Source organism: Rhineura floridana, chromosome 3 (genome assembly GCF_030035675.1).
Source record: "Rhineura floridana isolate rRhiFlo1 chromosome 3, rRhiFlo1.hap2, whole genome shotgun sequence".
NCBI classification, from domain to species: Eukaryota; Metazoa; Chordata; class Lepidosauria; order Squamata; family Rhineuridae; genus Rhineura; species Rhineura floridana.
Genome location: NC_084482.1, coordinates 44,715,113 through 44,729,664, shown reverse-complemented (window position 1 = coordinate 44,729,664; position 14,552 = coordinate 44,715,113). Strand labels below are relative to the sequence as shown.

At 44.1% G+C, this 14,552-nt stretch overlaps 1 protein-coding gene across 6 annotated transcripts in view; it reads left to right on the top strand.

Moving 5' to 3' along the window:
• The window catches only part of WIPI1 (WD repeat domain, phosphoinositide interacting 1), a 73,825-nt gene that overhangs the window by 22,848 nt on the left and 36,425 nt on the right, over window positions 1–14,552 (top strand). For all 6 annotated transcript variants that reach the window (XM_061615623.1, XM_061615620.1, XM_061615619.1 and 3 more), the window contains exon 4: window positions 6,808–6,904. In XM_061615623.1, the coding sequence (XP_061471607.1) occupies window positions 6,808–6,904 (97 nt within the window). The remainder of the gene's footprint in view (window positions 1–6,807; window positions 6,905–14,552) is intronic.

The following is a 14,552-nucleotide window of genomic DNA, read 5'->3' as shown; positions in this document are numbered from 1 at the left end:
GGGCTGGGAAGTTTGCTCACTCTCATATCATAAAGATGAGTGATCTGAATCTTCTTGCTCACGCTGGCTGGATCTCATTCTCACTGCATCGCCTTCAGAAAAACTAATCATCTTGCACTATAAACAGTCGGCCAGTTTTTTTCTGAGAAGTGTTCCTTTTAACCCAGGGAGGAGAACCTGTGGTCTTCCAGAAGTTGCTGGACTCATCATCTCATCATCCCTTGCCATTAGTTAAACTAGCTGAGGCTGATGGGAGTTGGAGTCAACAACATCTGGAGGGCCATATGTTCCCCATCCCTGCTTTAGCCCTATTGGAATTAGCGAGGCTAGAACAAAGTATGTCCATGACAATGTTGTCCCCTTATTATCAAAATCAATCAAGCCTCTATCATAGGAATGGACAACCTTGCTTGAACTTTGAAGCTGCCCCAGTTTGGCAGATGCCTTTGCACTCCACCCTTCTTCTGTGCACTGTAGCATCATTGCATGATTTAGGAACCAGGAATTGCCTTAGGCCAATCTGGCTCCTTTCCTTATTTTCCAAAATTTATGATGAAAACTATCAAAGTTTTCATAAGAGAAAAAACTCTGCAGCTCTTTTTCTTGATTGGGCTTCTTAATGGAAAATCTTAGTTTTGAAAATGGAAGAGTCCTTTAAAATTGAGCTGCTGAAGCCCTTGGGTTCCAGCAAGTTATTAGTTACACATGTTGGCATAACTATATTTTGGTTTTCAGCTGGTGAGAGGTTTGGACTGGTGAGAAGCAGAACTAAAAAAAAGAAAGAAATGTGAATGTAATAGATTTCTTTGGAGCTCAAGTCCTGCTACGAATCTTTTTGGGGGTTGTGTCTTGCGCGCTGGTTTGACCAGTGAAGTTCCTGGCTTTTTGACAAAGTGTCTCCGGGCTCATTCAGATGGTTCTCATTTGAGGGACTGAGTGCTCACCATTGCACTGACCAGGATGCTTCAATCAGCGCTTGTATGTGCTGACATTCCATTCAGTGGGGGCTATGCAGTAGAACATAAAGAAACTCTTACTGTACCAATTCAAAGGCTTAGCTAAACCAACATTTTATACAGTGGTCAACCAAATGCCTCTGGGAAGTTCACAAGCAAGGCATAAAGATAGTGGCCTTCCATTGTTGGTCCTGAACCTCTGGTAATCTGAGGTATTCTTCCTCTGCACATGGAGGTTCCATTTATCGATTGTGCCTAATAGCTATTGGTGGATCCATCTATGATGAACTTTATACTTTCTACATCTAGCTTGTAGCCATTACCAGATTTTGTGGTGATGAATTAATATGCTGAATGTATCAAGAAGTACTTTCTTCTGTTGTCTGAATCTACTGTCACTGTGTGACCCTAAGGGAGAAATGTCTCTGTTCACTCTCTCCATACTATACAGAATTTTATTAATCTCTGGTATGCCTTGCTCCATCAGTTATTTTCCCCCACCCATGGTTTCCTAAACTGAAAAGCCTCACATTCCTTAGCTTTTCCTTGTGGGGAAGGTGCTCTACTTGTTTGATTCCTGTTGTCCATTTGGCCTTGCGTGTCTGTTTTCCCATGTTCACCCTAGGGCATGGGCAACAGAGGAAAAAGTACCTACCATGCCAGTGGATGCTTTCCATGCCCCCAGTAGTATACAAAAGCATTACATCAGGAGCAGGGGAGGCAGCATGTATGTGAAACCACCCAAAATATTTTTTTTTATTTAAACATATATGTGCATGTGCAGGTTTCTGTTCCTGAAGTATTTGCTGCTACTAGTTACTTTGAATTGGATCCTTATCTGAAGTTGTTAATGAGCACCTAGGATCAGACACCAGGGCCATCTGACACCACAATGGCAGGTGTAGTGTTGTGCCACCAGTGGGAGTAGATCCTGGGCTGGGGGCCAACATAGGATTGTCATTTCGAACTGTTTGTGCTGGTCAGAGCCCACTGTTGTCACTGCACACGCTGTGCCTTGAACACTTGTGTGTACTTATTTGCTCAGCCCACCTTTTAAAAAAAGTTCAGTGTAATCATAGCAGGGGAGTAGAAGGTTCATGGCAGAAATAAATTTTAAAAAGTTAAAGTGCTCATCTTGGAAAGGAGATGGATATGAAGAGATGTAATAAAGATTTGTTATTAGTAATAAAGCTAACAGCAGGCTTTAAAGGACAAAACAGGTGCTTCATACTTAAGGAAACTTGTTTTTATAGGAAGTTGTGAAAGCTATGTAATTGCACTTCTAAGTTAGAAATTTGAGGCTGGCAGCTATCGGTAAAGATGTCACATTTTACTTCAAAAGAGGAAACTTCCCGAAAGTGAGGTGATTGCTAAAAGGGAAGTTGAAAGGCAAAATTAGAAGGGTCAAATTGCTCCAAAATGTTTGGGAGTTGTCTAAGAATGTGTACTGCAGATCACGAAAGGTACCACCAGAGCCAATATGATTCTTGCATGGTTAATGAACAAAATCAAAGAGGCTATGGGAGACAAGATTGCTTCCTTTAGAAAAGGGAAGTCTTGTCCAAATGAGGAGAACAAAAAGGAACACAATCATGGACAAAATAAATACAAACAGATAATAAGGGATGCTGAAAAAGAATTTGAGGAGCACTATGTAAAAACATAAAGACCAAAACCAAACAGTTGTGTAATACATTAGCAGTAGGAGACCGTCAAGGGAGGTGGTTGGACCTTTGGATGACAAAGAAGTCAAAGATGTGCTAAAGGAGGATAAGGAGATTGCTGAGAAGCTGAATGAATTCTTTGCCTCTATCTTCACAGCAGACAATATAGGGCAGATCCTTGTGCCTGAACTAACTTTCGCAGCAAGAGAGTCTGAAGAGCTAATAGTGGTGACAAGACAGAGTTGTAGGCCTTATTGACAAAATAAAAACTGGCAAATCATTAAGTAACTCAAATGTAAAATTACTGATCTTCTAACAAAAATATGTAACTTGTGGTAAGATCAACCTCCATCCCTGAGGACTGGAAAGTGGCCACTGTAACACAATCTTTAAAAAGAGATCTAGGGGAGTTCCCAGAAATTACAGGCCAGTTAGCTTTACATCTGTCGTGGGGAAGCTGGTGGAAGGTATTGTTAGACAGAATTACCAAGCATATAGAAAAACAAGTCTTACTAACCTATACAGTAGGGCCCCACTCATACGGCAGGTTACATTCCAGGCTGCCGCTGAAAGGCAAAAACCGCCAGAAAGTGGGACCCTACTGTATTCCAGCCACACTCCAGCTGATAGCGATTAGCTGTAGTGTGCAAGCTCCCCGTGCTACAGCTGATTGTGCCCTACAGCTGATGAGCTGTCTTAATGCAAAGGTCCATTCAAATTGGTATCCCCCTCCCCCCCAGTCTGAAGATGTACCGTCCTGTCTCCCAACACCAGTGGGTTACAGTGTTGGGCTAAGATCCAGGTTCAGCTCCCTACCCAGCCATGAAGCCCACTGGGTGACCTTGGACCAGACATGGTCTCTCAGCCTTACCTATCTCACAGGGTTGGTGTAAGGATAAAATAATAATAATCAAGAAGCAGCAATGTGGTAGTGGTGGGGATGCTAGATTGTGAAGACAAAAGGGTGGGTAGATGGAGGGAGGGGGTTAGTGCTTTTGCCTCTGTACCTCTCTATCTTCCCTTTTTATGACTTCCGAGCACACTTGATTTTCAGTCTTTATTTATTTGTTTATTTATTGTATTTGTATGCCACCCCATAGCCGAAGCTCTCTGGGCGGTTTACAGTAACTAAAAAGATTAAAAACAAATATACAAATTTAAAACACATCTTTTAAAAACAATTTAAAACAATTTAAAAACGTGCTAAAATGCCTGGGAGAAGAGGGAAGTCTTGCCTTTTTCTGAGTCATTTTGCGTTCACTGAGCCTTCTTCTTTAGTCTTTCTTATGTGTTCTACTGTGATTTTGTTCTTATGTTCAGTTCTGAAGTAGTAGAAATGGAGTGAACTCCTTCAGATGGTGTGTGGCAAAATCACATTTCCAAATGTCCCTTTCCATTAATAGCCCCCTGCAGACAGAAACCCAGTATAATGAGCTGCATTAGAAACTCCTTGATGTGCTAATTTTCTATTTGCAGGGAGGTGTTGATTTCTTTTTAATGCAAGGGTTCGATCAAATTGGTATCCCCCTCCCTACCCTCACACATAGGACTGTACATCTTCAGAGGGTAGGGAGGGGGATCCCAATCTGATATCCCAACACCAGTGGGTTACAGTGTTGGGCTAAGATCCAGGTTCAAATCCCCACCCAACCATGAAGCCCACTGGGTGACCTTGGACCAGACACAGTCTCTCAGCCTTACCTATCTCTGCAATAAATAAATAAATAAATAAATAAATAAATACATACATACATACATACATTTCTGCTGCAGTGTCAAGACCCCAGCATTAGCCAACCTGCTGAGCTTTTTTATATATATATAAATAGTAATCAAGAAGCAGCAATGTGGTGGTGATATGGATGCTAGGTTGTGCACTGCAGACAACAAGGTAGATAGATTAAGAAGGGGGGTTATAGCTCTTAGGCCTTGGGATGATCTTCAGAACAGATGACTTGGTTAGCATGCAATTGGGGAATGAGAGTGGAGCAAAAGACAGGTAAGCGCACGTACGCACCCAAACATACCTGCCCCTCCTGCAAGCATCTGCAGGTGTGCATGCATTTGGGCATGTGGCAGGGGAAGCCTCAACTGCCGTAGCATCACAAAGAGAGGGGTTGGGGGGGGTAGAGTGTAGGTGGCACACACATAGTCCTGAGTTTTCTCACTGCTCCTTGGCTCCGTCTGGGCGAAGGCAAGATCTGGGTGGCCTCACAAATAAGAATAATTTTTAAAGGAGGTGGCAGCAAAGTCAGAGCCAAGAAAGACAGGCAGGTTGGCTGCCCGGAAGAAAGGGGGTAAGCAGCCTTTCCTTGCAGCCTTGCTCCTTTTTGCTTCACAAAAATCCCTCTCCTCTCATTCTGAGCAAGGGTGCCGTCAGCAGTGGCTGTGCGAAGAGATGGGAGTCGGTGATAGTAATCCCCTCTTCTTCCTGGTAGCTCCATCCTCAGCCTCCTTTGGTATCTGCCACATGTTTTATAGGCAGACGCCTGCCCTCGGCATGCCTGAAAGATATTCTGCCGCTTCAGCAAAAGGCCTCCCCTTTCGTTTGGAGCAAGGGGGAGGTGTTGTCTGCAGTGGCAGTGAGGAGCAGACAGCGTCCAGGGAGAAAAGACTTTCTTTTAAAAGTTAATAAATAATTTTTTTCCCCTGCATTACTTCAGGGGGGCCCTGGGGGTCACGGCCCCCGGGTTGGGAACCACTGATCTGTAGGCTTAATGTGAACTCTTTCTGTTACCCTAGCATGAAGTATGAGGTATGGGAAAATGGCAGTGATCATGCTATTTGGAAGGCACTGCTGAAATGACTTGGTGTAACTACTTGGCAATGCTATGCTTGGGATACAGTGATTAGAAAGAACATAGATTCTATATTCTTAAAAATCAAAGAAGACTCGGCTTCAGGTAGTGAATGCAATCTCTGAAGGCTATCCCTGAGGTAAAAAATAAATAAATCAAAATAACCTATTAATTCTAAAATTCACGTTTCAAATGCTGAACACCTGTGATGAGCTCCTTATTGTAAAGATCATCTTCTCAGAGCATCTGAGGCCTCAGAGCTTCTGGTCCTAGATTGGTGATATTTTGGGTGCTTAACTTTTCTCTGCTTTTTACACCCTTCCTACATAAACAACCCCTTCAGAGCAAAGGTGCCATTTCTATTGACAAAAGTTGATTGTCCAGTAGAGTCTAGTTCCTGTCTTTACTCTATGTTGATACCAGAGACACCAGCAACTTGTCAGAGATGATGCCTTGCTGCTGTTTCCAAGGTACGAGGCTGCATCTTTTTTTTAAAAAGTCCTTTCTGTTTGCACTCTGAGAATATCAGTTATAATTGGTTTCCTCCCTCCTGTTCAGTGGCTGCGCAGTGCAATCTTATGCATGTCTCATCAGAGTACTTTCCACTGAACTCACAGGTAAGTTCATTGCAGGCGTAACATTGGTAATCAGTGCTGCACAACTTTCCAGCCAGTCTGATAATGGTTAATGCTGTGCAGATTATCTTAGCACCTGAAAGAATGTGATAGCCAAAGCACTGTATGTCTATTTAAAAGTAAGCCCCATTGACTTACTCCCCAGTAAGTGTACATAGGATTGCAGGCTCTGTTGCCATCCTCATTGATAGGTGCTAGGTGCTTTGTCAAGGTAGTATCAAACTCCTATTTTGAAATATGGAATGCTATGTTTTTAGCTTGCAGGGACATCTCTGAAACATAGTATGTAAATAAACGCTGGTACCCTTACTGAAGTGTTCCTGCTTCCCCCTTTGTGAGTGGATGTGACTTCAGGGGAATGCTGTGTATTCCTGGTAGCTAGCCGTCCAGGTAGATGAAGTGGAGAGAAGTCCCTTAGCTGCTGGGACGTGCTATGCTTTTATTGCTAGAAGATATGAAAACAAAAGGTAATCTGTCTATAAGTAGACAAATGACCCTCTACCACTTTGTTTCCTATAGCAAAAAGAGTAGTTTCCTAGCAGTTAAGATTATTTTTCTGGACCAAACCATGCTCAGGAGGAGGCGTATAACATTTTTCTCTTTCCATTTGACGTGAACACCTTGTGCTTTTTCTCCCAGCAGATGGTCTGAGCTGGGCTGTGAACCTCCTCAGTGCAGCTGGTATGTGCTGATGGAATGTTTTGAGGGCTTTCTTATTCTCAAACCACAAGTTCTGCTTTTTTTGTTCTTGCAGAGACTAATTGTGTGTCTGGAAGAATCTATTTATATCCATAACATTAAGGACATGAAGCTTCTGAAAACGATCTTGGACACCCCTCCAAACCAAACGGGTAAGAGAACAATCTTGTCTTATAGAGAGAAGTTGGGAGGAATGGACTTAGCACAGCAAGTCTGGAAGCTCATTATAGGTGCCCCAGTGTCACCGCTATGCTGTGTCAAAACCCTCAGGATGTATTCATTAGTGGGAATCCCTCCTCTCACCTTCCTAAAATACCCCAAAGGGAGTGCTCATGCGGCTCTCTGCTTCTTGGAGTAGCTCTGCCTTGCTCTTATTAATAGTAACAAACAGATAACCAGTAGATAATTGGGCAAAAGGAACTTCCATGTGTGGCTTTTCTTGTGCTGTGATAGTTGCAGGATAAATAAAAATGTGCAACGTGTTTATGGGCAATCTTGAAATTACTCTTTCAAGAGAGCGTGCCCTTCTTGAATTAGCCAATTGGAGAGTGACTTCCCCACTTGCTTCACTCCTCAGGGATGATGTCAGAGAAGACTGTAAGTGGATGCTTAGTTGGACTATAACAGCCCTTGCTAACCTGGTGACCTCCCAATCTCTTGGACCACAACTCATGTTAGTGCTGGCTGGGGCTGATGGCAGATGTAATCCAAAAGGGCACCAGGTTGGCGAAGGCTGGACTATTATTATTATTATTATTTAGATTTCTATCCCACCCTTTTTCCTAGAAGGAGACTAAAGCGACATGCCCAATTTTACTCCAAGAAAAGGCAATAGAAACGGTGACGGAATGTATATGGCAGTTGTAGTCTTATCTGTGCTGAGAAACATAGTGCCTGCTCCATCTCTCTCCAACTTCAGCACAGCCAACAGATCTCTGCCCCTAACCCTGCTGTGGGCGAAACGGCTACTGCTTCTGTCCCTTCCGCTGCTAGTCGTTTGCATGCCTAAACCAGCCTGGGTCTTTGCTTCTCTCAGTAGGCCAGGAAGACGAAGTTTCTGCCACTTCCTGGGCCTCAGTGGCAGAGGAGGGAAAAGTTGCTGCTGCTCTCCTGTGGCAGCTTTGTAAATAAGTCTGTGGAAGTTCCTAGCCTGCAAAAATTACGTTACTTGCCTGCTGGAGGCTGGCAACGTCTTCTCATAGGCCGCTGCATTCCTTATGCTGGGTGCAGAGGAGGCACTGAGTGCTCTGTCTCTCCTCCAAGACCTTGTTTGCTCACCTGCATGCAATTTCTTGTCACTAACAGCTATCAGGGAAGTACTTGAATACAAAGCTGTCCTCTGGTCTTTGTGGGAGAAGGGGAGAGTCAAGGAGAAGACTTGGGGTAGGGAGAAGCTGCTGCTGCCACTGCTCTTCCTATCCCATCATCCTTTAGGTCATATTTTCCATTGCACCCTTCAGCCATTCTCCAAAGTTCTCTCTTTCAGTCTGAGCGCATCCTTTAGGGTGTGCTTTCCAGTACTTAGCTTGCAAAGTCCTTTTCCCACTTCTCCCTTGCAAAAGACACGGGCAACATTTCTGTGTTATGCTATCTGCAACAGTTCAGATTTGTGTTGTTATAACAAGCTGTCTTACATCACTTTCCATACTACTGTGATATTTATAATAAACATTGAATTAAAAAGTGGGGGAGCTACTTGATTTGATATCAAAGAGTATCTAGTGATTGGGTTTCTCTCCCTCTACTTTCCATGCAATCCAAACTTTTTTTTTTTTAGGAGTTATGCACTTGCATGCCTCAGCTGCTACACAGCCCCAATATTCTGCCTCCCCCCCCCCTTGATATGTATACATTCTTATTGGGCTCTGTTGCCATAAGTGGGCATTCAGGCATTTCAGAAATCCACATTGTAGCCCATGACCGGATGGGCAACCTTTGGTCTGTCAAGGGCTGCATTCTCTTTGGGGTAATCTGTCAGGCCTGCGTGCCACTGGTATAGAAACGGTCAAAGTTGGGAGAAAGGTGAGGAGGAGCCTCTTCCTTCTATCTTTTTGTCACTGTCTTTTCTCTCCTTCCTCTCTATCCAGCAGGCCATGGGGGGAATCTTACTCTTTCCAGGGGTCTGAAACTTAAGGCTTTTGAAACTTAAGTTTGAGGCTGGAAGTTGTCTGCCTCTGTTTTATGAGAAGCTGGAAAATGTGATATCATAGGGAAAGTGTGTATGCGTCGTATGTTGGATCCCAAGAACTGTGTTCATTCCAGTAATTAAACAAAATAGAAGTGTCTGTTTTTCACTCTTAGCAACGTAGGGTATAAACGCCCTGGATCACACTCTGGATGGGTGTGTAGGTGGAGGCTGGGATGAGGCGTAAGGCTATATTGGGCTCAGCTTTTGATAGAGTTTGGCTACAGTCCTAAACTTGTTTACTTAACAGCAGGTTCAGTGGGCTATAGTTTTGAACGTGGTTAGGACTGGGCTAGAAATCTAACCTGTTGATGTGGACTTAGACCATTATAAAAAAGATGGCACTACGTTTAAGTCTCCTTTGGCATGTCATGCAGAAAATGTCACCTGCTCGTGGTGGAAGACAGTCTGTTCTAATTCCAGGCTGCTTTGGCCTTCCACTCAGTGTTGCGATTCATAATGCTTTCTAGAGCTGCTAAGGCCTGCCTGAGACGTTGCTCATGTAGCTTGGCTCTGTTAAGGAGGCTTGCCTTTGGCCTGATTTAAGCGTTATGTTTGAGGCATTCCATGTCCCCAGCATCTTGTTTTTAATGGCTAGCGTGGTCTATCTGTGCAGCATTAGTGTTAGTGCTCTTGAGATCTGTGGCCTGGGTGAAGGAAACTGGCTTAAATGAGGTGGTGGGCATGTGAAAGGCCACATGGTGAAGTTCTTCATGCACGTTTAGTTTCATGTTTAAATTGGGCCATGATTTTGTTACAACGTTTGAAGCAGACTCCTGTTAGCAGCATCTGGAGCTCCTGTGTATCAGGCTGTTTGACCTTGGGAAGGGAACGGCTCAACAGAGTTTGATTCTCTCTTGATTTAAGAACATCTGGACAGACTTCTGGATGAGTTTAAGTAAATCAAGCTAAATAATCATTTTGTGCAATCAATACTGTGGTAAGAATAGCCAAGTCCCAAGGTCTGCCACGTGTGCTGTGTGTGGGGATAATGGGATTTCTTCCCCCAAAGGTTCTTACTCTTCCGCATGGCTGTCTTGTTATGGAGACACACTTGGACTTTTTAAAAAAACAGTGGCCGAGTTTGTAAAACTGTACATACGTAGAGTCTGCCAAAAGATGATAATAATCCAAATTCTTCAATATGGTAATTTTGTGTGAAGAAAATCAGTTGGGATCAGTTACACAAATCAGTTGCATAGCATCTCTTTGCTTATCTTGAATGTCTTACTCTGCTTTCGAGATGAACATTTCCAAAGCATTTGAATCTTATTTACCAAAGGTAGAGACTGTGGAGGAGCATTGGGCATACGTCGGACTGTTGGAGCAAGGAAAGAGTAGCCAGAGGTACAAGGGAAACAGCCTTAGATCAGGCCAGACCGGTGGTGGCTGCTGTCTGCTTTGAATTGGGAGAGAGAAAGCAGGGAGGCCAATGACTGGCGGCAACAGAGCCAATCGCAGGCAAAGTCATCTCTTTCTGATCTTGTCCCCCTCCTCCCTGCTGAGTTCTACAAGGACAGCACTGAAACTACAGAAGAGGAAGCTGATAGCAAGTGCTGCCACGCCCTGGCCTGGTTGTAATTAAGGGGGCTGGCGGGTGCAGGCAGAGTGAGGTTGGTGGGACACTGCCCCATTCCCCCCCTCAATGGACGAGCCCCCACTGGGTCAGACTATTTGTCCTTCAAGCCCTGTACTCTCTATTCTGACTGGCATTGGCTCCATATGGTCTCAAGTAGAAATCTTTCCAGTTACCTGGTAGATTGAGGAGAAGGGCTCTTTGGGAGACTGAAACTCATTCTTAACCAATCAAAGTCTTGTAGGTTGTCCTGGATGCCCCCAATTCCTGTTGGATGCTGAGCACGTTAGCCATTACTCATCATGTCTACATGTGCGCACACACATGGACTGTAGAGCAAGAAAGTGCAAGTACATAAATTAAGGTTCATAATGCTGAATCACATGCTTGCCCAGCTGAAGACTTGGTGCATGTGGTAGAACAGCCTTGCCCTTGCCCTTCACATGACCTACTGCATGATGCAGACACTATACACCTAATGGCCATGTGGTCTAGACCTGATTTATGCAATCTCACCCCACCCTTGCCAGGGGTGGGCAGGGAGAAGGCCTTTGCGAACTGTGTACTTTGTGTAGTGCCACACTGCATATTTCCCCACACACACTCTCTGTGTGTAGGACGTGATGTGTGTCTGCTCTTCCAGCATGTGTGCTGGATTTTCCGCTGCCTGGCTGAGTCTATGAACCAGACCTTTAGAAAGCTGAGTTTTGCATGAGATCAGGGCTGTATAATTGAAGGTTACGTATCAAAGTCACCACTGGCCATTCTGTTGGAATGGTTGTAATCGGGTTTTCTTAAAGAGCTCCTGGTCCTTCCTATGGCATAATTATTATGCTCCCCCAATGTTATTAACCAGAACATTTCAGGAAAGGCCCGACCACAGCTTGAAATGCATTTGAGATAGACAAAAAGCCACCAGAGAGAGGACATGGCAACGGCACTACCTCCTTTCCTTTCCTCTCCCTACCTACCCACCTACCCCACCTCACCCCTGGCCATTCCTTGCTGTTTTCCCTCAGTAGCTTTGCTTCCAGCAGGGAGCAGCTCTCTGCAAGCTTTGACACTTGATCTGAAGCTCAACAGATGGCACTCTGATTGACACCTTCCATGTACATAGCACACACAAAGAATAACAGAAGACTCCTGTGGGAACCATTGGGGGGGGCAGAAAAGAATGTCCGGGTGAGCCATGGTATCAATTTCCAGCAACCTGATTTTTGTTTGTTTGTTACATTTAAAACTTTCCTCCAAATGCTCAAGGGAGAATAGCTGGTTCTCTTCTGCCCCCATATTTCCTGAGAACAACCCTATGAGGTAAGAACATAAAGGGCTCTTCTGGATCAAACCAAACCTCAAGATTTCTTTCCTGGTCATTTACTGCCAACTTTGACCTCATCAGTGTGTGTGTGAAGTTGGAATTGTGTGTATCCCTTCAGGGTAGCTTATTGTGAACTGCATTTGCCATTTTAATGTCCATTTCTCCAGTTTGGAGAGATCCTTTCAGAGCTCTTTTCTATCCCTTTTTGTTCTTACTTCCCTAAATAATTTGGTGTCATCAGCAAACTTGCTCCTAGCCCTACAATCCATCATTTATGTGCCAGTTAAAAAGCACTGAAATGGGTTAAGCTGAGATATAGAAGTGAACCTGAAGGCTGAGTGGGGATTTGAGTCCTACTAAAGAAAGATGAGAAGGAGAAAGCAGGACTGGTGTTGGTCTGCCCCCCCTTTTGGCAGCATCAACAAGGGTAGACCAGTCTCTGGGTAACCCAGAATAGCTACTGTGTGTCTCTGGGGCCCTGCTGGAAGGACAGCCAGTCAAGGTCATCTTGGTGAGCAGCATAGGATTGGCAACCTAGCCATCTAACATGAGCCGGATAAAGTGGATCCTTCCTCATGCTTCCAGCCTTGACTCGATGGGTGCTTCCAGACTGTCACTATTTTCAGGGATTCAATCACATACTGGCGGATTTAGGCCACATAATTAAATCTGATTTGGTGTGCAGCAAACCTGCACCTCCAAAAAGAAGTTGACTTTTTGTGATACAAGAAGTGACAGGGAAATGCCCTGGGATGCGTGGGACAACAGTTGCTTGATGCAATGCTTATAACCCCTCTGCAAACAAATTGGGATGAATGCTCAACCAACAGCTGATGTTGTCGTAACCTCTCTACAGACTTTGTACAAACAAATCAGGATGAATGCTCAATAAACAGGTCACCTGGAAACAACCCACGATGCAATTCACAAATGCCTTATTGGTTCCTTAGGAAGCCACTCCTGGGCTCCAGGTTGACCTAGTTCAGGCTCTTAACAGATGGCCTCTTGTGCAGATTAAACCCATTGAAAGCTTTGGATATGATTATTTTGAAAAATCCTCCACTACGACTCCCAAAGCCATGAACATCCCGAGGCCTGGATATTAAACCTAAACTGAGCTCCATTCTTGTTTAGAATTTACTGAAATAAGTTAATGATGCCTACTAAAGAGGCTCCACCATGATGATGTCTGTTCTCAGTGCTGTTTTTACTGAAGCCTTTGATTATTATGTATGGGCCATTCCTAACCCAGTTTACTTGGCACTAAAGCCATTGATTTTATTGGGATTAATGCTCAAGTAAACTGGTTTTAGAATTTCACCCTGATTCTATGCATGCTTACCCAGAAATAAGTCCACTGAGCTCAGGTTCAGGCTCTATGCAACAGCACTAGACTTGTGTCTTCAAATGTGAATTTACCCCAGTCACATGTACAGTAGAGGGTGGTGGTTATGATTTAAAGCCCTAAAAGGCAATCTAGCCCTGGGGAATGCTGAACTCTTAACTCTGTTAGCAGGTGATAAAGTGGCAGCTGGTCTGCTGATGAATTCTCTCTAGCCAGTGTCTGAGAACTAGAATGCCTGGCTAGCATATAATGGTTATCTGTGGTTTATGAAGCTATAGTTTGTTTAAACCATGGTTTAGTATTATGTGCAAACCCTTCCCTTTGGTTTAACCATGGTTAGTTTACTCCCAACAAACCATGAGCTGAAGCCATGCTTTCTTGGCTTATGAACCTTGGCTTGTATTAACTAAAGGTTGGCATAATGTGTGAACACAGCACTCTTTCTTAACTGTGATTTGTTTGCCACCAAGCTACAAAAGGCTCACCAAGCACAAGACGAGAGCAGCTGGATAACACACTAAACTTTGGAGAAACAGGCAATAGTTTGATTGATCATCTGTGAGGTGACTCATGGTTTATCAGTTAGTCCGTAGCGCTATGTGAGAACCAGGCTGAAATGACCTTTAAGGAAGGATTACTAAGGGAAAGCCCCTGCCATGTTTCCCTGGGGAACTTTAAACTGAACCCCATCCACTGCTTTAGACCTGAGGGCAGCTCCATATTTGAAGATGCAGGCCTGTTACTGTAGCCAGATGTAGTTGGGGCCTTACTCCTACGGAAGTGTGCGGATTTAATATTTTTGTAATGTATCATCATCCTTACTCATAAATGCCTCTATAATTGCTGCTGAAAGGCATTGTAGACAGGGAGACATCTCTATTCCTTCTCTCCCTTATGCCATTAAACACATGTTTTGGCCTTTTGCTATTTTCTTGTTACTTTATGTAGAAGTTGGAAGGGGACAAATGGAACTGTTTTTAAAAAACTCTCTACCCCATACTGTGATTCCCACTGATTAAACTCTTCAGAAGCCTGATCTATGTTGGCTTAATTTAGATTGCGTGCCGTCAGCCCCAGTCCATTCAGATACAGCTCTGCTCGGACCTGAACCTTCACTTGAGCATTAGTCTTGCGATCAGGATCCTCATCAAAGGGGTGTGGAGGAGATTAGACACTAGAGTGTTTGTGTGGTTTGTTTCTGGTTCTGCTTTTCCATATCGAAATTAGAGACAGGTCTGAGTACATCAACCATTTTGAAGTTTGGAGGATCAATAACTTGCAGTGGCTGGTTTCAGTAGGAAGGGCCCTAGAGCGTAGCGTAGCTTTTTTCCAACCTGGTGCCCTCCGGATGCTTTAGACTGTTATCATCCCTAGCC